Source organism: Ictalurus punctatus, chromosome 9, assembly GCF_001660625.3.
Source record: "Ictalurus punctatus breed USDA103 chromosome 9, Coco_2.0, whole genome shotgun sequence".
In the NCBI taxonomy this organism is placed as follows: domain Eukaryota; kingdom Metazoa; phylum Chordata; class Actinopteri; order Siluriformes; family Ictaluridae; genus Ictalurus; species Ictalurus punctatus.
Window position 1 is genome coordinate 21,491,806 of NC_030424.2, and position 23,749 is coordinate 21,515,554.

The window sequence follows — 23,749 nt, forward strand, 5'->3', positions numbered from 1 at the left end:
CCACAAATGTATGGCTAATACAGGATCCCCATTCATGCACACAAACGCTCTGCTGCATTTAGACAGTCTTTTGCCTCTCTGAGGTGTATCATGATATTTCTGTTTAATATTCTTTATGAGCTCTACCTCATCTTACACTCCAGATCTAGTCCACAGCCTCATTTCATTCAACCCACATGAACTTGGAAAAAACTTTTATTAAAATATTGAACGTAACTTTTCAAGAAACAAACAGAAATGTACATCGAGAAAGAAGGAAAAACACTGAAACTAAAAACAATAAACTCTGTGGCAAAAATTTTTAAAAATGGCAAAAACATGGTCTTTAAATAAACAGCATTCTTTGTTAACAATCATTTTCGCTAATCACGGCTTATGAATGCGCTGCCCGAGTTTTCGTTTACTCGTTCAGAGTTTTCATTTATGCTCCTCAAGTTTATGTTCGCCATTCTGGCACAAATCTCACATGTCGGTGGGGCTTAACAGTGCTTTATTCTCATTGGCTAGTGAGATTTGGATCGACAGCTCAAGTGTCCAGCCGAAAAGGAATAGGATGACGATGATGAGGTCAATGATGACACTCTCCATTCTGAGAGCTCATCTCGAAAAAAATAGTCGTATGAGACTACCCAGACCTCAAATATTAATTACGAACTAATATACTACGCAAGTACGTAATTTCCACTACAGAGTATAAACATTATAACTATACAGACAACCGCTTCCATAACGCTCTCCAAAAAAACACTAAAGTCTGTACTTCCTGGTACTTCAGGAAGGTGTCGATCCAAATCTCACTAGCCAACAAGAGTAATCACTGTTAAGCCCCGCCCACACTTGAGATTTGTGCCAGAATGGCAAACATAAACTCGCAGAGCATAAACGAAAGATTTGAAAGTGTAAATGAAAGCTCATTCATGAACCATGATTAGCAAAAAGGATCTTTTTAATTGTATATTTCTGTTTGTTTCTTGAAAAGTTACATTCAACACTTTTGGCACGGATTGAATTCCATAAATGGCCTACAGTACACTAATGCTCAACATTTTCTCAACAGTTCCATAGCATAGCCATCCAAAGTGCAGTTACTGTAAACTGCTATATGTACATGCACTACGGTTTCTTTCACAGCTGGCTTCACCTGGATCACAATTTAAAATAAACTCTTGTGTGCTGCTCTTGATATAAGTCGCATCTTAAATGATTCAGAAACATGTGTCGTGCGTTGTGCTGGCTGTGGCATAACCAAAAATTAATCATGAAAATGAGGAAATATACAAAATAAAATCACAATTGGTTTTTCTCATCTGTACAATTAAATTGGTGAGTGTGCTGTGCTCGTGCATGTAAGATGGATGTCAGACAGCAGTAGGAATGGCGATGATACAAATTTTTATTTCATAATTTAAGACACAGTCTACCACCAAACAATTTTTCCATATTAATATTGTTGCCATCAATTACATTTATGACACTGAAAAAGATGAAAATGAAGATGAGTAAGATGAAATGAGGTTAATAATAGGGGAGCATTTTATTTTATTTTTATAAATCCTGATCTACTTTTCTTACAATACAGTATGCTGATATTGCAGTGGTTCGATTTGTTGTCATTACAAAATAAATGTATTCAAATTTAACATTTGATTTCCATCAGTATGGTCTCGTGTCAGTATCATCTAGTGAAGTCTTTTTTGGGATACGTCTCGTTTCATGGCTTTAGTGTATCGTCTCATGCCTAGCCATTTAGATCATATTCGGTAATGGAGAACGCAGGATACAAAACACATCTAAGGCTATAGAGAGCTGCGTGACTCTGAGAGCTGAAAACAGAATAAGAAGAACTTCATGCTTCTCAGAGTCACACCACTGAAAACTTGCCATGTTTAAATTTGTTACATTCTAATGCACAGCTTTTGTTTTGTTATATGTGGCTAAGAGTCTAAACGGCTCACACACACTCTGTGTAATTGTTAAGTTGCAATTATTGTGCTTTTATAATGTTCAATGTTTTAATAAACTGAAAATTGAAGGCACATATTAAAGCAATGATTATTTCAGTTATATTGAAAAAATATTGTATCGAGACACTGCTGTATCATCATATCCAATGTGAATTTTGTGTATTGTTTCATCCCTCAGCTTTTCGTGTTGAAAGTAATGGGTGATAAAGGGATTTTATGTGTGTGCAATCTCATATTTAAACCCCAGAGAAACTGGACAGGGTTAAAGGCAAAAACAGAAAACAAAGGAAAAATAATAAATGTTTCATGCATATATTTAAAATACTATTAGTTTAAAAAGTAGTTTTAATGAAAAGGACTTTTTTTGTGTCCGAACTGATACAGATATTTTCTCCTATTGTTTGAGTGGAAAGTTGTTATTGTGTAATGTTTATATGACAAAGAGTTTTGCTTGTTTTTATGAAGGGTGCCAAGAATTCTGGAAGGCCCTGTATAGTGTCCTTTATTGTGGCGAAACGTTTATCAGAAACATACCGAATAAAAATGTGATTAACTTGTTAAGAACGAACGCTGACAGAGTAAACGTTTAAACAGAATCCTGCTCTTTCACTTTAAATTATTGGGTTTATGTATAACATCTCACATTGAAGAAATGTTGGCCTAGACTAATAATCTTGGAATGCAATACTCTAATAGTATCTGACATATTTGCTTAAAAGCTTCAGCATCAACTAAAATAGAAAAACCTTCCTGCTACTTGTGTTATGATTGAATATGTTCAGTGTTTGCAAGCCTCACAGGAAATTCAAAAACTCTGCAGCATTGCTGTGTCATGTTTCAATGAAGTGATGTAAAGGAGGGAAAAAAAGAGAAAAGAAATTTACAGTGCAAATTTACACTACCAGTCAAAGGTTTAGACACACTCATTCTTTATTTTTATTTTTTCCCCCTACATTTTAGAATAATAATAAAGTCATCAAAACTCTGGTATAACACAAATGGAACTATGGGAATTATGTTGTGATAAAAAATCCAAAATAAATCAAAATAATTTAATATTTTAGCATCTTCGAAGTATCCACACTTTTTGCCTAGAATTTCCAGAAATGTATTCTTGGCATTTTCTCAGCCAGTAGCTTGAGGAATTTCCCTGAGATGCTTTTTAAACAGTATTAAAGGAGTTCCCACCTGCGCTGGACACTTATTGGCTGCTTTTCGGAATATTTCGCTCCAAGTCATCCATTTTAAAAAATATTGTTTTGTAAATAAAATGTTAGTTTTCTAATGAAAGAAATGAAAATGTCGGCACGATTATATTTTTGTCTACAGCACCGATTTCAAACATTTAATCATACACCTTCAGATCAAAAGATTTTTAAGATCACGAGAAACATTTCAGTCGAGTGTCTCCAGACTTTTGACCGGTAGTGTATCTATATTTTTTCTTTAACTGAATTTAGTGCTTCCTAAAATCCTGGAAACCTTAAGGATACATTAATATGGTTACAGAAGTGACGAAATCATAGCAAATTAATGAGGGGCCAGTGTGGACAGACTATTAAAAATAAATTAAAGAGGTCAGTGTGAAACAATGACTTGTCTTCTTCTGAATAAAAATGTTTCTATTCATCTTAATTAGACCCATATGGAGAGTTGTGCAGAGCTCTCTTCTGAGGATGTGCTTAGAGAAATTCTGCTCTAGGATAATAGCATCGGGTGCATGGTGGCTCAGTGGGGGGTTGGAGGTTCGATTTCCGCTGCTCCTCTGTGCGTATGGATGTTTGCATGTTCTCCCCGTGCTGCGGGGGTTTCCTCTGGTTTCCTCCCCAAGTCCAAAGATATGCATGGTAGGCTAATTGGCTTGTCCAAAGTGTCCATAGTGTATGAATGGGTGTGTGAATGTGTGTGATTGTGCCCTGCGATGGACTGGCACCCTGAACAGGGTGTACCCCATGCTCCCTGGGATAGGCTCCAGGTTCCCCGCAACCCTGTAGGATAAGCGGTATAGAAAATGGATGGATGGATGGATAATAACATCGTGCTATTAAGACAATGTAGACATCTGAGAGACTGCACACTGGAAGCTCCTGCTCCACTGCACTTGGCTCAACATACAAATCTGTAGCTTAATCTTAAAGTGATTCTCACAGTCGTTAACGTGCTCATTCTGACTGCGTTTGCTTGCCATGCCGTTACAGGACAGAAATGAGAGTCAAAGTTGCAACCTGATGCGTATTGAATGTGCAGTGTTGATCTTGACTTTTTGACCTCCCAGAATTCCCTCAGCGAGGTACTCCTTCTGGTTAGCAGTTAGTAACAATACATTCAGTGTTGTGTGACCTTCTGTTGGTTATGTTTTCCTAAGCTGAACTGAGAGAGAGACAGGGAGAAAAAGAAAATAAATAGTTGATGGAAATACCCGGACACTCTGTGTCCTGATGTTAGCCACATTGACCAGCTTGGTGCTTTGAGGTATTACACCAGGTCCATGGAATGATGCTGAATGATGTCATTTGCCTAAGCATTCCTTTTCCTACAGTTGAGCATGAGAATAATACTTGCACTGTGCATGACTAACACGGTAGGTGTCAGCAAACATTGCTTATTACACTGAATATGAATAATATCTAGAATCACTGTCAGAGGTGAGTTATAGCTCTAGGTGTGACACAGGCTGCAGACTGTGGTTTAGTTTATTTGGATATGATTGATTCTGTGATTGTATTTAGATTATTTATTTTTTTTAAAGAATTGTTTGTTTTAGTTTTTTTTGCAGTGCATATGGTTATTCAGGATTAGTAAGCAAATAAATCCTGTCAAACTTTAAACATTTTCTTAACTATGAAAGGAGTAAAACACAACAGGATGTCAAAGCGATGTTACTGTTACCACCTGAAGTTGATTTTTCCTTTAACAGCATATCGCAAAGTGTTTTATTCCTACTACACAACAGCAACGTGATGATTCATTTTTTATTTATTAACAAACAACACATCATGCTTTTCCCCACCTTTCCCCTCAGTTTATTCACAGATTCCAATTCCCACCCACTAGCGAACTTTCCCCTATCACATGACAACTACCAACCAGGTACAGGGCAGTGTGGCACACTCAGAGGAAAGTACTGTCTGCCCTGTACTGCATACATGAGCTTACAGACGCCCCTGACTTGGGTCAGTGTGATTGAGAGGTGAGAGTGTATGAGACAGCATGACCTCCAGCCACTGATTGCTGTTGCATTCTTGTGATTTTAACTCACTTTAGCTTAACAATACAGAGAATGCTTTTCTGTTGCAAATAGTTACATTTCATATTTCGCAATGTCTGCAAGAGAGGTTAGTTCCTGTTATCACCTATACCAGGTATAAGCAGTCTTTCTCTCACCAGTCTCTTTTTCCCCCTTCTTTCTTATACTTACAAAGACTTCATCATGTTACTGAGAAACCAGAATGTGTCAAGCCCTCTGTGGTGAAGACTCTCCAGTGTCTGAAAACTTGCTGACACTTAGAAAGCACTGAAACTGTAGACTCCTTCCATAAATGTTCAAATAAATTACTCCTTACAGAAAGCTTCACCATATCAACAATTGTGCAGCACATTCCTGCATTATTCCTCTGCTTCTCCAAGTGGTTGACGGTGGCTGAGCACTGACCGGCGCAGGAGAGCAATGCAAGCGAACAGTGTTTTTAATCACTATCCAATCTCTCTGCAATTATTTATTTATCTGTTTATTTTGGATTAAAAAAAACTTTTGGCCTTGGTCAAAAGTGCTGTTTTTAGCCACATTCTTCATTTACCTTGACAGAAGGTAAGATCACTGTATCAGTTCATCTTTAAAGCACCAAGAACCAAAACATTCCTAGTGAGACAGGGGGAAGGACTGAGTTACCAGAGCCTTTCAGTTAATATCATATTAATATAAAGAGTTCAAAACACCTGCACAAATGTCAATTGACTCATCTGCCATTTTTATTATGGGAAAAAACAACAGCTGTTTTGGCTGTACTTATGTTGGTTGGAGTACATTTCAGCATACTCTAATGTTAAAATGCAACACGCCACAAAATGCATAAAGGTTGCCTGGTCTGATACAGATGATGATTATTTATTTTTGCTATTTTCTATCTCACCCTTCACTTGGACCTCCGTGCAATTCCTTTAGACACAAAAACATATTAGGACGTCTTGCAATTGGCACTACTGTCAGAGCTGCTGAAAATTACATTCTGACCAATCGGATTCAGGCATTCAGCAGTACTGTGGTATAACCATATGATAACACACTCACCCCCTTTTGTGTGTGAAAATCCCAGGAGATCAGCGTTCGTTTCTGAAATACTCAAACCAGCCAGTCTGGTACCAACAATCATGCTGTGGTTAAAGTCACAGAGATCACACTTGTTCCCCAATTCTGATGTTTGATGTGGGCATTAACTGAAGTTCTTGACCTGTATCTGCACGGTTTTTTACATTGCGCTGATGCCACATGATTGGCTGTTACGATAACTACATGAATGTGCAGGTCTACAGGTGTTCCTAATAAAGTGGATGGTGAGTGTATATACTGTAGAGAAGTCCTTGCTTGTGTTATTATTTAGCAGGAACTCGTATACCTCTGTTTGCTAACCTCTTACGCTTGAGTTATCTGTGCTTGCTCATAAAAAAAGTAAATCTTAAATAAATTCTGTCTGAAAAGCTGCTTTTTCCATCGCTGCTGTATTACCCTTGATCAGAGGGTCCCGCTCTGACATTCTGCAGTTGTAGAGATGAGAAGAAAAGTTAAAGGGCTTCCATAAGCCAGGCTCAAACGAGAGCTAATCGCTTTATAAAAGCATGGAGCCGTTTAAAGGTTTACTTTGCTCGGCACTCAGCCGGTGATGTTGATGGGACATGACGTGTCGTGTATAGGGCAGTGGAGAGGCTGTGTGTTCTGGGAGCCTGCTGCTCACTACAGATCCTCATGCTTCTCTGCCACTGACTGATCTGGATGAGTGAGGCTGCAGGTGGAGGGGCTGCTGTACGGTGTACGATGAATAAAAGAATTCGATGTGTCACTTGTTTTAAAAGTCGGTTCTGTATTATTGGATTTATTACCGCAGACAGATGAGAGTGTTTTATTTATTTTACAGTTCTATGTTAAATGTGTGCTCATTTAATAAATAGGAATCGATGGATATTTTGACATCAAGACAAGACATCTTTCTCTGTCTGTTTTGCGAGAATATAAACAAAGCAACTTATGATTCATATCATATTCATATGAATATGTTAAATTATTTTCAATGCTAATGCTTATGGCTGGGCGATATGACGAAAATATATCATCACGATACTTGAGGACATTTCTACAATACATGATGCGTATCCCTATATTTAATTTAGCTAACAAACTGTCTGCAAAACAGTAGTAAATTAAACAAAACAAGAAAAATGTTCAACTGAGTTTGACGATACTCGTCTTTAATGCCTACAAAGACAAAAAATATGTCAAATCAACGTCATCCATTCAGTACCATTTAATTTCTAATTATTAAAAGTGTAAAATAATAATAATTAAAAAAACATCACCATGCCAATGATATCTCGGAGGATTAGGGTTTTTGTGTAAGTAAAAAAAAAAAAAAGGTAAATAAATAAGTGTATAAGTAATAAGTAATTTATCACAATATTGATATATATATATATATCACCCAGCCCTACTAATGCTGTATCATTTTTAATACAGTAGTGTGAACCTAGTGTTAGGGTTAGCTAGCACATTGGCAATGACATGACTGGAGCATTTTATATTCTTTCACTTCTCATGTTATGATTGAAATCTTGCCTGTGTCACCTGTGGATGTGAATCGTACAACAAAACTCTGTTCCCTCTCAACAGTCACAGGAAGGACGACGATGACAGAAAGATCCAGAGTGCCTGTAATTTGGCTACTGGAGCAACTTTGCAGACCTCATCAGGCAGCTCTCAGCTCCAGTTTGCCATCCAGCAGCTCCAGCAGCAGAAACTGCAGTCCAGGAAGCTACTGGACCAGAGCCGTTCTCGACATCAAGTCAGTGATGGAGCCTACGTTTATAGATAATGAAATAATAATATACATGAGCCATGTACTGTGCTAACAGTACAGATTTATTGTGCCAACTAGCGATGTACCGATCCGATCTGAAAGAACGGTATCGGGACCGATGAAGGCATTTTTTTAACTGATCAGTATCGTCTTTATTGAGCACTAACCGGTTTTTATTGTCAGCTGTCATGGATAACACAATTTGTGGCAGGACTACATGGTTTAAATGTCTGCAGTGTGGAAATATTTTAAATTGGAAAATGAAAGCAGTCCGAAAACAGCCACTTGTAATGTCTGCAATGCGAGCATTTCGTGAGGCGGCAGCAACAGAGCTGCGTTCAATACTACCAATTTGATACGGCACCTAAAAACTAAACACCAAACGGAATACAGCCAGTTCACTCCGGTAACTCGGGCTGCATCGAATCAACACACACTGGAGGATCCCTTTAAAAGGAGAGAAGTTTCCTCTCCTGGAATTGTTAAGATAAGAGCCATGGCTCTTAATTGATAAGATCCATATAAAAATATTTTTAGTTTGTTTATTTTATTTTGTAAAAACAAAACAAAAAAAAACTTAAATAAAAAAAACAACTAAGGAACAGCATGGATGGTGGCATTTTTTTTTCTTAATGCATTGCAAAGCTATTCACTTGTCAAGCATGTACATTGGATTTAATTTACTTGAAGTGTACACCTAGCACTAGGAACATACAAGTATCGGATACAGATACTCGATATTAAATGACTCTGATCGGGATCAGGGGGTAAACAGTCTTGATCGGGACATCCCTAGTGCTAACTGATTATTACACTAACTGAGCAACTTTGTTGTTTTTTTGTATTTCAACATTTCAGCCATTTTTTTTGTTTGTTTAAACCATTTGTTTGAATCAATCCAGGACTGTATTTATTTCTTTATGTTGTTCTTTATTTCTTTCTGTCTTCCTTGGCATGGCTTTTATGTTGTGTGCAAAACCTTCTAAAATTACTCAAGTGGAGAAATCAGGATCACATTTTTGGTCACTTTAGGTTGAACAAGGGTTGAATATGTGCAGGTTCAAACAGTTTAGTGTGTTTGGATTCCATTCTCAATTCCACTTATAAACATCACAAAGCTGCATGAACCAAGCATTGCAGTAGATAAATGGTGCATTGTATGTGTGTGTGTGTGTATGGCTGTGTGTGTGTGTGTGTGTGTGTGTGAGAGAGAGAGAGAGAGAATGAGAGAGTGCACTTGGTGAGTCATTGCAGTATCATTGAACTAGTTTAATTCTACTTCTGTGTCTGTCTTGGTCTATTTGACCAGACACTTGCTCACTGAAACCACTGTGATTAGATGTGTAGAGTATTCTTCAGCAAGAAATAGTGCCATTCTCTGGATTTGCTTGGTTCAGTTCATTCACTGACCTCTAACTGATTGCGTCTTGCAGTTGGTTTTGATCTAACATCTAAACCTTTCCTACCTCCACCCTTCTTATGACACTGCTTAGAAATTTCTTCATAGACTTAAATGTCTTTATTGATCTTTTGTTTGCCAGTGTTCTAGATTGACGGTGTATTCCTTACACCTTCATGTGTCACTCAACAACCCCATAATATCCTTCCACACTGACATCTAGTTTGAACAACATTGTCAGGACATCAAATTGTAGTGTGAAGAACTCCAATCAAAATATCTTAACCAAACTAATTAAAAAAAAATAACAAAGAAAACTGCCAGAATAAATGGAGCAGCATCGAAAGTTAAATAGAAATATTATAAAATATTGTCCTAGAATAAGGTGAACTTTAATTTTGTGGACATGGGTTCTTTTGCGTTCCTTTCTGTTTTTGTCTGACGCAGAGAGCCTGTGTCAACGCTCTGCATGCCAGATGGGCACGGCTTCATACAGGTACATGTAACCATTTGGTGTCATGGAAGCAGCAGGCAGTCTCTGTGACACTGACGAAAAGATGAACCTCTTTGTAAGAGAATAGACAAAAATATATGAGTCTGAACCAATCAGAGCAACTACAAAACAGAGATGAGGATAAGTTACTTTCTGGAGGTCAGAGTCAAGTCTCATATCTCTAAGCTCTTCTTCATCATCATCATCATCATTTTTTATGGCACTTTTTAATTTCAGTTCAAAATCTCAGAAGTGTTTTTGATAAGTCAGAGCAAGGTGTTTATGAGAAAGTATGTTAAAGAACCAGTGTACACTTACATGAAGTAACTTAATAAATAAATTCTAAGGCTAAGTATGAAAAAAAATAAACAAGTGTGCTTCTAATCTGGATTAAAAAAGTTTCTGATCTAGCATATCTAATGTTATCTCAAACACTATTTCAGAGATTAGAAGCAATGTAAGAAAAACATCTTCTACCAGCTGAACTGTGACTGATACTCAGGAATAACAGTAGGCCTACCACAATTGAGTGAAGTGCTGGGTGGCTTGGGTGGTACTGCTTCAATAGATCAGCAATATACGCCATATGACCAAAAGTATGTGGACGCCTGGCCATCACAACCATATGTGGTTCTTCCCCAAACAGTTACCAAAATGTTGGAAGCACACAATTGTACCGATTGTCTTTATATGCTGTAGCATTAGGATATTCCCTTTACTGGAACTAAGAGCCCCAAACATGTTTCAGCATAACAATGCCCTTGTGCACTAAGCAAAGTCCATAAAGACATGGTTTGCCAAGGTTGGCGTGTCCTGCACAGAGCATTGACCTCAACCCTACTGAACACCTTTGGGATGAACTGGAGCACCGACTATTCCCCAGGCCTCCTCACCTGACACCGATGGTCTTGTGGATTAATGGGCAAATCCCCACACTCCAAAATCTAGTGGAAAGCCTTCCAAGAGTGGAGATTATTATAACAGCAAAGGGGAACTAAATCTGAACATATATCTGGGATGGTCAGAGGTCAGCATACTTATGGCCATATAGAATGTAGATGCTAAACCATTCTGAGTTTTAAATGCAATGAGCAGGACTGCGGAGTCAATGTGGAAATTAACAGGCAGCCAGCATACCTTGAATGAGACTGGGGTAATATGACTTTTTTTCTGGTACAAATGCACGAGGGCAGCGTTCTGCTGAACTAGCTGAAGCTTTCTTAAAGAGGCTGCTTCCAGCTGGCAGAATGTTACAGTATTCCAGTGTAGAAGGTATGAAAGCATGCATTAGCTGCGTCTGAATCTGGTCAACCAGTCCCTCCAGGATTTGGCGATTTTGCAATCACATAAGTTAACGCAAACTTAAGCAAACTCTGCAATATTCTGAGGAGCTTGCAACTGTTCAGAATTACTGCAGATAATCGAGTCCAAGGCGGTTATGTGACATCATTGCAACCCACGTTCAGCCAAACTCACGTAAACATGAGTACAGCTAAAATGTCTCATTTACCAACAGACATTGCAAAACAATTTAGTGAAATTGTGATTTCGCCAATTCAAGTAGTTTTCCTCAAAAAACCCCAAAAACCTCTGCAAGTTGCAAATTTTGAAAAAAAAAAAAAAGCTGCGGCAAAATCAAGCATCTTTGTCCGCAACAGACACAAATAAACTCAGCGAAATCCTGTATGGACTGGTCAACGTGATAATTATCATGGTAATAGTATAGTAATAGTAATAGTTATAATAAGTTGTGTGTGCAAGTGGTCAGATTTGAAGCTCGCAGGACAAACAAAGGCCAAACTGATCAACGTGGGAGTACATGAGGCTTGTTTATCATATCATCCTCAGTAAATGTTTTATTTTGGTCAGGGTTGCTGTGGTTTGAATTACTATTTGTTAGTATTCTCGGAAATAGTACCAACTACGTTCATTAGAAAATACTGCAGGCAGGTACAAACAAAAACAGTAACTGCAAGGATGGGTGGGATTGGTCAAAATTCCTTTGGGGAAAACAATCCTGCACACATCTCAAATTTAAACCAGGCAAGAACTTGTCTGTGTAATCTTAACTGTGTTTTTAAGTCTTTCCATTCCACATAGCTAATCGTGTCAAATGCTGCACGCATGTCCAGCATTACCAAAACAGAAACATAAGCATCAAATCACTGACCACTTTAGCCAGTGCTGATTCTGTACTAAGGAAGTTTCACAGAAGTCTCACATATATAGTTTTGCGCTTTAGTTAAAATAATTAGCTGTAGGTGTGTTATTGCACGTACATAAAACACTGCTCTATTATTTCTAGGGAAAGTTCAGCAGTATACATTGTACAGGCTACAGCCTTACTTGAGTTGAAGTCAAACTATATGCATTGTGTGTAATAAAATAACAATTTTTTTTTTGCATGTAAGATTGCATTGTATGTATTGACAAGAAAAAAACAAACAAACAAAAATATATGATAACACCATTTGATAGCTATTAAACCAAATGAGTAACACACTTACTATCCAAACTAACCAAAGTTTGTGGGTATGTTTTACGTGTCTTATAAAACTTCAGCAACCTTACATAAAACATCCTGAGCTTTTAACTTTTAAACATTATTACAAACACCATTAAGAACTTGGATGAACCCAGATTGTATTGTCCTTATTAACCAATTAGCTTGGGACAAAACCTGTTTTTTTTTTGTTTTTGTTTTTTTAAAAATAATTTTGAATTAATTTTTTTTTAAAAAGCAATTAGGCCTATCTACATGTTAATGTTAGCTTTATAATAATGCATTCGTAAAGCCAAAGCCAGAGGTTTGTGCTGGACAGCTTCCTGGCACTCCCATTAGTTTCATTTAGTAGCTGCTGTTCCCAGTCTGATTCTGTTAATTTGCCTCTGTAACATAAGTATGAGTTATGAGAATTTTATCTTGGTGCAAAGAACATTTTTGTCTCAGCATCACTTTCAACCTTTTTATTAAGTTTAGTTTCAATTTATTAGCAATAAATTGAATATTTCTTACTGGATCTACTGAATTTTGCCAGCCTGTTGCCATGCTATTTTTTTTTATTAAGCACAAATTTAAAAAAAAATTAAAATAATAATAAATGAAAAATCTGGTGCAAACTGTTACTGACCATTTTGAAATGGCCATTTGAAGTAAATGCTTTTCAGCTTCGACCAGGCAGAAAAGGGTTAAAATGTATTGATTTGCTGCGCTATGGTTGGTTGTCCTAATTTATTAGTTTTTGTTCATGTTCTTATCCAGGTAAATATTTCAGGAGTCTGTGTTTTGAGTTCATTCACGAGTCAGTTGAGTTCCAGTCGAGTCATGAGTCAGTGTGCTCAAGTCTTTTATTTGAGTCCCAACTCTGGGGCGTGTGTGTGTGTGTGTGTTTTTGTGTTTTGTGAATTTCTTTGTCTGGGACCATGTACAGTATTTGTTGGAGGAACTGAGCCATGTTCAATAATGTGCTTGGAAAAATGATGTTTTTTTATTTGCTGTTCCTTTCTCTGCTCATTTAATTTTAGTTCTTTGCTGTTGAAAGCGGTTGTTAAAGGGCCTTGAATGGTTCTCTGATTATCTACAATTTAAACACATTTCATTGTGGACCGAAGTGTGTTATTGGGCTGCTCTGCTCCATGTTCCAGTCACTGGGTGCAGACTGCATGGCTCCTGGGATGGCTTGGCCAGCAGCCACCTGGCAACATTAGAAAGGTGCCCTTTCCTGGCCTTTCTCAACAGAAGCATATACCGAGACCCTCCATGCTCAGCCCACTCATTCATCAAACCCCAGCAGCCTTAGAACACACTTACTGTCATACTACTGGAAGCTTTGAGGATAAACACACACACACACACCATGCATAAACATGTGTATATGTCCTCGTGTAGAATCACAAAGTCCCACACAGACACTAAATAAACTCTCACAGAGGCATACAGTAACTTTGTTTAAGAAGCCTACATTACTCTCACGCTATCCTTTTACATCAGTTATAAAATGTTACTAGATGGAAGGAATTTACTGCATAAATCGATGAACAGAAGCTTTTTTCGGGATGCAATGTGAATGCCAAGTCCAACTACCCATTCAAAAGAAACCATTTCTAAACAAGCATACAATGTGAAGAATTTCTGCATTTCGGTATGTCCGATTATAAAGTATTCAGGGCCTGTTATGATAAGCCGTAACTTTTTTCTTCTGTGTGAATGAATGAACTGAATCTTGGAATCTGCTCGTATTTGACCTCGTATGACTTGGAGGAAAATGCTGCTTCTAATAAAAGTATAAAAATATGGCCATTTTATTGCGGAGATTCAGAAAACGCAGTGAAACATTACCAAATGTTCTATCTTGAAAGGATTGTGCAGATGTGCTAGAGCTAAAGCTTAGCCAGTAGCAGTTTCGGGTGTTTAGATGTTTGGAGTGAATATCTTTTATTAGTTTCCTCCTTTTTTGATTTGGCTTCCAGCTGTATATCTATCCTTTGTCTCCAGGTCATGCTGGATGGACACACACTTGTGCCTGGTGCTGTACCACGAAACCCTGTTCCCGCCAGCTGTAGTGTTCGGGTCAACTCACAGTCCCAGACCAGCATGAAGCAGACAGCAAGTAGGAGAGATTCATGCCATCCTGAACCCCTGCTCTCTACACTGGGTGCCGCCGCTCTGATTCCCAAACCCCCAAGCAGTACTCCCAAAGACACACTCTCACGCAAGACTGCCACTCAAAGGACCAACCAGTAAGTCCTTAAAGTTAAGCACGGAACATTTATAACAGTGCCAAATTATCTGGACTATAAGTGCACCACAGTATAGCATTTCAGTTTACGTGTCAAATCATGATGTTGTCTAGACACCATTATGCACTTTTATTTCAGTGCTCAGTGTAGTATGCTGTTTGAATGTTACATGTAAGATGTGTGTGTTTAGCAATACAGGGTGTCCCAAAAGTCTCCATATATAGTGGACTATGTTTGCCAGCACCATGTTGGTTGTGCCTTCGTCAGTGGATGCTCGTGGACGTCCATTTCTCAGTTGGTCTGCAACACTTTTTAAATTTCTTAAAAATTTGGCAGCAGTGTCATGTGTAATGTGCTTGCCATGTTTCCAATTAAAGTCCATCGCAACCTTATGACAGCTTCTCGATCCAGCCATGAGAATGATTTCAATGCGTTCTTCTTCTTTTCTTTTTAAAAGCTATCTGAAAATATAAACCAGCATGACACATTTTCGAAGACATTTTCCCAACAAGTGTTCATTTCCCCTATGTATGGAGACTTTGGGACACACTTTAGTTTATGTATACAGCTCTTGCTATTTTAAGAAAGCAACAATTTGCCTTTGCAGTATTTATCAGGAATTTGTATGTGTGGTAAGTTATTTGTGTTTTACTATTAAACATGTTTTTATTTTCAGTTCCTTGAATTTTCCTTGATAGTAGCATGCTACCTCGAAACCAAATTGTTTTCAATTATTTTTTCCCCTATATATGCTAGCATGCTTAGGCCGCATGCTTCACTTGATAAAGATTAAAACCCTACCATCTTTCTCAACTCTGACAAAAGCCCTGTGGTCAGGCTCCCAAATAGACCAACAGAAAAGTTTGCAAGTTTGAATCTCGATGATGCCACAGCCATCTGTGTCCAGGAACCTAGAGAGCAAATTTGATGTTCTAGCATACTCTCTCTCTCTCCACCTTTAAACAACGGCGACGTTTGCTTGTGTATGTGGAAGATTGTAGATAGTGCTTTCCTCCAAATATACTAGGCTGTCCTGTTATTTAAGCCTGTGATTTTACTTAATATATTGATTAGATTTAATTGTAAGTATGTGTGTAAAAAAAATAAAATAAAATAAATAAATAAAAAGACCCACACATTTTGCTTAATCAGAATCTATGAAGTGGAAGGAAAACATGCTTTCAGTTCAGACAATATAGTGCTTTGTTTGTAGAAAGTCATTTTTTCCTACTGCAGTCTACTTTTAACACACATGGTTTTAAATTTTGTAGCTTTGGACAACAGAAATATAGTAAGCAAACTCAACACGGTTCAGTTTATAAAGAACCAGTCCTTATTTGTTGTCTGCGTGATGCAGAGAAATGCTTAGAATTTACAAATGTTAGTTTAGTCATTAGTGCTAACTGCTGACAGAAATGCCAGGCATGGCAGGCAAAAAAAAACAACAAAAAAAAAACCTTTTTGTGTTTAACTTGCGTAATGCTCTAGAAATGACTGAGACATCAGATTATTTACACTACGTATTATTAGTGGTTGTTTTGCTTTTAGGTATCCATGTTAACATTGTTTTACGTCCATAATCCTTTTTATATTGATCCTTCAGCTTGAGGAAGGCCAAGCAGAGGCTGGGAAGGCATTTTTTTTTAACACACCTTAGAGTGTTTAGTCATGCTCTTCTAATTCAGTGTAAACATTTTCTTGTTCATAGAAGCTGCTTGGAAACGTCAGGTATTAAAAGCTAGAAGGGGCACCATTGTAACTCAGATGATTGTTTTGTTCTTTTTTGTGCATTTTGTATAGCCAACTGATTTTTCATTTCTGACCTGGCAGTAACCGAAGGCAGTAACTTTATCATGGAGTTGTGACTGTATGCTATTCTCAGGGTAAATATCAGTAATATGTGTGTACATAAGGAAAGCTAGGATTAGTTGTGATTCTTGTTCAGTGCAAAGCTAGGCACACAATAGACCTTCAGTGTAATTCAACCATCTGAACATGTTTATAAGTGCTTTTTGTGGCAAGCAAGGGTTAGAAATGAGTGCCGCAGAAAGCCGAAACTGTCATCTGTTTCCCAGGCTGCAGCATGACTTCTGCAGCACATCTGGCCAAACTACACAACAATGGCAAACCTTTGTGGTAGCAGGCGTGTTTGCTGGAAGCACATGAACTGCCATGGTGGGCTACTAGCAGTCAGACAGCACACTCCCTCAGCGGCTAGTTAGTCCCTTGACTCTCTCTCTCTCTCTCTCTCTCTCTCTCTCTCTCTCTCTCTCTCTCTCTCTCTCTCTCTCAATCACATACACTCACACATGGAATTAAAGGTCATGGGACAATTTGTGCATTTTAGATTTATGTGCATCTGGGATGTTAATTATTTTACATTTAAAACAATTAGACATGGTTTTGTATGTGATTAGATAAGCATCTGCAAAGCATTTAGAGTAAGTGTATGAGTAAATGTAGCTAGAAGGAGCAAATATATAACCCAAACCTCAATGAGATAAGCAGGACATCTCTATGTGGCCAGTAAATGGCCACATGCTGTTTATTAATTTGCTACACACATGATATGTAATATCTTCTCAAAGAATAAAATTGTGTTGCACAGAGGGCTTATCTAAAATTGTGTTGCATAAAAAAAGTGTTGCATTTGTCTACTTCAGTATTACTCTTGAACTTTGAAATAGTACATTTATATGTGGCTGGCATACCAGTATAAAATATGTATGAAATTAAATCTGGGTTACTTTGGGATTCATATGGGAACACTGTGGGATCAGGCTATTAAAGACAGCTGGTATTGAGTGGTGTGTGATATGTGGCTTTTGTTTGGGTAAATAAAGATTATGTTATGTTCTGGTGACAGGAAATGTAGTTAAGAAAAATATGAGAATAAAATCAGGGAAATGTCATGTAGTTGTAGAGGATCCTGGCATTGAGCGGTTAAGGAAAGAGAGATGATGGTTGAGAGAGGGCTATGATAGTGCTGGGGAGGGTAGGTGCACTGTTTGCTCCTCTGTGTGCCTTCCTGGCCAGTGCAGTGTTTACCCTCGGCATGTGGAATTCCAGAGCCCCTCACACTCTCCACAGTCCTGCATTTTTGTGGTCGGCCTGTGTGACATGAGAGAGTGTGGGAAAAACGGAAGCCTGAAGACCAAAAATGCTCAAATGGAAACACCGAACCGATGAAACGATATTGAAAAAGAGAGGAGAAAAGTGTGTAAGAGACAGGTGAAGTGAGAGAGTGTAAGAGGCAGGTGAAGTGAGTGAAATGGGGAAAGAAAGATGGAGTGAAATATTGGAAAAGATAGAACAAAATTGATAGAAGTCTCAGAACAAAGTGAGCCGTAAAAGCAGATTGGAACCATCATCATCATCATAATAATAAAAAGAATATTAAATTGTTTCCTTTGATTTAGTTTATTCTGTGGCAACAAATCTTGCCGAGGCTTTTGGCTTTCTGTTCAATAATGGAAGCATACTTTCATTTCTAATGGATGGAACTGTCTGAGTTAACTGTATAGGAGCTGAGTCATGTGCTCTTTAGAGAATTACCAGGCTTCCTGCCAATTCGACCATTTACTGAGCCATACATTGCCCATAGCACAGCAATCAAAATATCTCAGACAATATTTAGAGAAATTAAAGTGTGCAGTGCAGTATAAAGTGCATACTAATTATCACTATTTCGTCCTGCATGCATAATGTATATTCACATATGCTTTGAGGTTCTTGCTATTAGCATAGAATGCCATAGTTTTGAATCCTATCTAAATCTGTGTATGCTTTTTTAATAGATACTGTTTGGAGTTGTTGCTGTCCTTAAGCTGAAAGGGACTGGAAGGAGTCGTTCGTAGAATAAATGATGTGAATGTGTGTATGTTCTGTTTGCAAAGCGTGTTGGGTTTTGGAGCTGTAGCCAGGGAAACCAGGACTGAGAGTGGCATAACTAATAGGGTGACAATTACAACAGCGCTATTACTGCATGGCGTGGCTCCACCTCAACCAAAAAAAAACAAACAACAAAACTGTCCGTTTTTCTTTTTGGCTCAGCCAACAATTTTTTTTTGTATGACCCATTTCTTTAACTATGACCTAAAGAATAAAGGTTGAAAACAAGTTTAAGTGAGAGAGATGTTGGCTGAAAAATAATGTACAATATTGTCATGAGATTCGATATTTTTGGCTAGAACATTATCACTTTATTTGTTTGATGTTTAAAGATAATAGAGGACTGAGAAAATATGCTAGGTTGAGCGGGTCATGATCGAACTGATTGAACTCTGGCAAAGATTTAATACGCGCTGTTTGCTGTATCTGAACAATTTAAACCAGAATTTATTTAACCTAGAACCGTTTAGCTTGCAGATTAAGAGGTAAAATTTGAACACAAAAAAAGAAGGAAACTATCAAAAATGGATTTTGAAAAGTGTTCATTTTTTAAAAAAATGATTCCTTTTTTTATTCTTATTAATCCAAGGCCTGCTTGGATTGGGTTTATCCCATGCATTGGGGCGTATAAATTGTGCAAGCTCTGTCCAGCATGCTAAGTGCTGACTAACTAAGAGCCTTGAACTCAAATCACCAATTACATTCTAAAGTGTTGCTTCCTGCTTGATCAGGCTGGATTTTTAATTGGAGCGTTTCTATCTGCTGTGGTGCCCCGGAGTTGTGTAGCCATATGAAAGGCCAACTGTGTGGACCGTACAACGCAGCACTGTGCACCCTCATTACAGGACTAATACTCCTCTGGCAAGGCAGTGTTGTGCTCCTGGAGGTTAATACCAGCTAAGCTTTATTTATTGTTCCTAAAAATGCTTAGCGGATTTAATGTATAGAGTTACAGGCATGTTGGCCCCTGTTTTTCTCCCCTCCTGGACAGAACTGATGATTTAACATGCTCTCCAGAGCCAGATGTTCTTCCAGAAAGGTATAATTATTTAAGTCATTCACAGCCAAAGGGAAACATTTCTCACAGGTTCCATGATGTCTGCCATTAGGAGCATGTAATTAGTCAACATCAAATAAGTGCAACAAAAAAAAAACTTTGATATTGACATTCCAGTAAGCACACCCTTCCACTTTTGGAAATGTGACATTCAAATTGTTTCCAGAAAAACAAGATGAAGCCATTTTGTTGATTATTTTGTCACTGAGGAGAGCTGACCTTTTTAATTTTAAACTCTTAATGCATTTTATCATTAGAAAAGTGGTTTGACGTTTTGGAGTTAAATACATGTCCACAGTAAACATATTATAGGTCAGGATGACATAAACCACAAAACAAAAGATTTGAAGGCCAAGGCATGGGAACAGCTACTTGGGTCCGGGAATGCCTGGCTGCCTGAATCTTACTTGGTAAACACTTTGCAGTGAGTCCTCACCGCTCTATGGCATATGTGCGTATTGAGCCCCTTTGACATTTTAGACCACCACACACAGGCAGACTCACATGCCTGAAGAAAGAACCTGTACTTCCATGCAAAGGGCATAGCCAAGGTTAGATATTTTTTCATCACTGTCCACAACACGCTATTCTTGTCTAGTACTTGTCTGAATGATCTGTTTGCTCACTGGGCCGTTTATTTGTGAGTCATAAATCTGTTAGGCTTATAATTAATTGTCAAATGTGTCATATTAGAATTCTTAAATTCAGATATTTTTTTTTCTCTGTTGACAGGCAAGCACCATATGAGACTCCATCCGGAAACGGCTTATCTAGTCATCAAAATGTTGTTAATGACACCATGTGTGGAAAAACAGGTTAGTACACGCTTCTTTTTTAATTTTTTATTTCAGACCTGTACATCACTTTTTCACAAGTTATAACAGAACAAAAAATATCCTTTTTTAAAGATCCTTTTTTGTACTTCCAAATTATTTAGCTCTGCATACAGTTTTGGAAACCAACTAATGAACTTTATGTAGGTTAATTAATTGAGCATGCAATGGGAACACATAATCTGTGTTGTCTTAATGGCTTGCGTTGGCAGAGAGTTCTAGAGACTGCATACCCAGGCAGGTGACTTCCTCTGCCAGCACCAGAGCCAGGCAGCTGGACATAGTGACCATTCCAGTTTTGATGAACTCTGTATAGCACAGCCTCTTATTTTTATCCAGTACTATGGCAACAAGATATCTTTAGATTTAAACGAACAGTCTTGGCCTATTTCAACCTGGCCTGCAAGCCATATGCTAATAGCATCAGTAAAGTTAATAATACTTACTTCACTGGCTGCACAGTTCTGAGGGCCTCATTTCTGTGTCCATCCATCCATCCATCCATCCATCTTCTGTACTGCTTATCCTTACTGGGTCGTGGAAAACCTTGAGCATATCCCAGGGAGCATGGGGCACAAGGCAGGGTACACCCTGGATGGGGTGCCAGTCCAACGCAGGGCACAATCACATACACATTCACACACTATGGACACTTTGGACATGCCAATCAGCCTAACATGCATGTCTTTGGACTGGGGGAGTAAACTGGAGGAAACCCCCGCAGCACAGAGAGAACATGCAAACTCCGCGCACACAGGGCCGTGGTGGGAATCGAACCCCCAATCCTGAAGGTGTGAAGGTTGCAACTCATGCAGCTGATGAGATGTGTTGGTTTGGGGATTCTCCTGTATTGTGGTTATCTCTAAAGTACAGACAGCAGAAAATAACTTTTTTAATTTGGTAGGCTAGAATGAGAGACATGAACATTGATGCACACTCATGTTGGTATTACTAGATTTGTGAGGACCTTCTACTGACATAGTTAGGTTATTACTGATCTGTGGTGCCTGTGAAGCCTAGCTAGAGCTTGTGATTTTGTTACAGTAGTGGAGCGTACCACCCACTATTATGAAAGTTATGGTAATTATTATTATTAAGTGCTTGTAGTTGTTAGTCAATTTTATGTCACTTCAATGTAATGGGTTTAATTCAAACACCAGTAAGTATGCCTATAAGTATGTCAGATGTCAACTTGGACCTGACGTCTTCTGTCGTTGGAAAGTACAGGAGATCTAACCCTTTACTGTAGATAATTTATGTTCAACCTAACCTAACTGTAACCTAAAGAAATATATTTGCTAGCTTTTCAAAAAAAGTAAAAAGCACGAGTTATTTACATTTTATGTCATTTCTGTGGGAACTGCTGATTTCTGGTGACAGCAGGCAAAATGACTCTTATCCACGCAAGTGAGCGGTGCAAGCCCAGTGTTAAAGTTGAGCGAAACTTTATGAAAATGTGCAGTGTAGCGATTTGGCAACTACCAATGGAAACGAGGGACAGTGGTATGTTTCTTTTTTTCCTTACAACTGTGAAAGATTATCCTTGTTTTTTAGTTCCACAAATTAATTCCTACTTACATCTCCTGATCCAAGTTGTGATACTCACTCTGCTGCTACAAGCTAGAAGTGTTTAATTGACCTAAAACAAAATATCTAGAATAACACTGGAATTTTTGCTGTTCTTTTTAGGTACATCAAGTCCTTTGGGAGTATAATAGGAGTCAGAAATCATAAAGAGCAAAAGTTGTTTTAGGTTCATTCTGAAACTAGTAGACAGTCTGTACGTTTACATGGACAACAATAATCCAATATTAACCCGATTAAGATGATACTCTGAGTAAGAAACTAGCATGTAAACAGCAATTTTTTATTACCTTAATCTGATTAAAGTCATACTCGAAGTAAACACGACTCGAATTAAGACATGTGGAATATTCTATTTTAGTCGCATTATCGACGTGCGTTACAGACATGTACACACCTTAATCACACGTTAATCGATCTATGTTCTATAACATGTAAAACAGGAACATGAAAGGAATATTCTAAAAACCTTAATCACAGTATTGTCTTACTCAGGATATGGTCAATAATTAGATTACTGCTGTCCATTTAAACGTAGTCAGTGATGCACTGCACTGCACAGGATGCATTTTGTACAGAGCATTTCCTTCCAGAATTTAATTTTTTGTTGGATGACATCTGATTTCTGATCATATGGGTGGTTTAAAATTTTCTCTAGCTGACTTAGGCTGATATTGTCATTTGTGTGGATAACGCGCAGCTATTTTCAATGGATCCATGGCAATCAGCAGTGAACTAAAGACAAAAATGCCCACTTGCAAGCAGAATACATCAGTTTAAGCTACGTGAAGTGAAAAATCGCTCTTGGTGTGAGCACAGGGTAGCACATCAATCCAAAATCTCCCATAGGTGTTGAGATCTAGGGACTGTGAAGGCTATAGCATATTATTTAATAATTTTCCTACTCCTCCAACCATTCATTGAGCCCTCATGTCCTGTGGATGGGGCCACGCTCATCCTGGAAGTAAGCACTCTCATCAGGATAGACATGTATCATCATGGGATGAAGGTGATCAGTCCGAAGAACTTTGTACTGATTTGCAGTGATTCGTTTCTCTATGGGGACAAGACAAGTCAAACCGTGGCAGCAAAATGTCTCCAACAGTGTAACAGAGCCACCAGTTTTCCTTTGTTTTATCCATTCTCAGCTGTTAATTGTTGATATCTTCAGTAGATCGCTTACATTATACTGTATATTTTTGCTTAATTATATAGTGTTCGTCAGACACATTAGATGTTAATGACTGATTACATTAATCAGTCCGTACAGGATTTTGTGGCGTTTTTTTGTTGTTGTGATTGTTGTGATTTTGCTGCGTTTTTTTTTTTTTTTTTTTGCTCTCTCGAAATTTGTGATGCAATTTGTGGAGTTTTTGTGCTTTTTTGTGGAAAACTACTCGAATTGGTGAAATTGCAATTGCACAAAATTGTTTTGCGCAGTCTTTTGCAGTTTTGTTGGTAAATGAGACCTATTAGCTGTACTCGTGTTTGACTACCTGTACTCGTGATTGAAGAGGGCTTGGCTGAATGTGCATTGTGATGTCCCATATGATGTCGTCACATGACGCATTTTGGCCCAAATCTGTGTAAAATCTGCGGTAATTTTGAAAAATCGCAAGTTCCTGTTAATATTGCGGCATTTTCTTGGTTTTGCGTTAATTTCTGAAATCGCTGAATTCTGGAGGGACTGATTAATGGATTATTGATTTATTGTCATGGTTTT

At 38.1% G+C, this 23,749-nt stretch overlaps 1 protein-coding gene across 6 annotated transcripts in view; it reads left to right on the plus strand.

The window, feature by feature from the left end:
* The window catches only part of ttll5 (tubulin tyrosine ligase-like family, member 5), an 87,857-nt gene that overhangs the window by 57,197 nt on the left and 6,911 nt on the right, over positions 1-23,749 (plus strand). For all 6 annotated transcript variants that reach the window (XR_001813625.3, XR_001813627.3, XR_001813624.3 and 3 more), the window contains exons 30-32: positions 7,843-8,014; positions 14,417-14,661; positions 20,342-20,424. Coding sequence is in view for 2 of the 6 variants with exons in the window: in XM_017476488.3 (XP_017331977.2) it covers positions 7,843-8,014; positions 14,417-14,661; positions 20,342-20,424 (500 nt within the window). In the remaining 4 variants the exon portion in view is untranslated. The remainder of the gene's footprint in view (positions 1-7,842; positions 8,015-14,416; positions 14,662-20,341; positions 20,425-23,749) is intronic.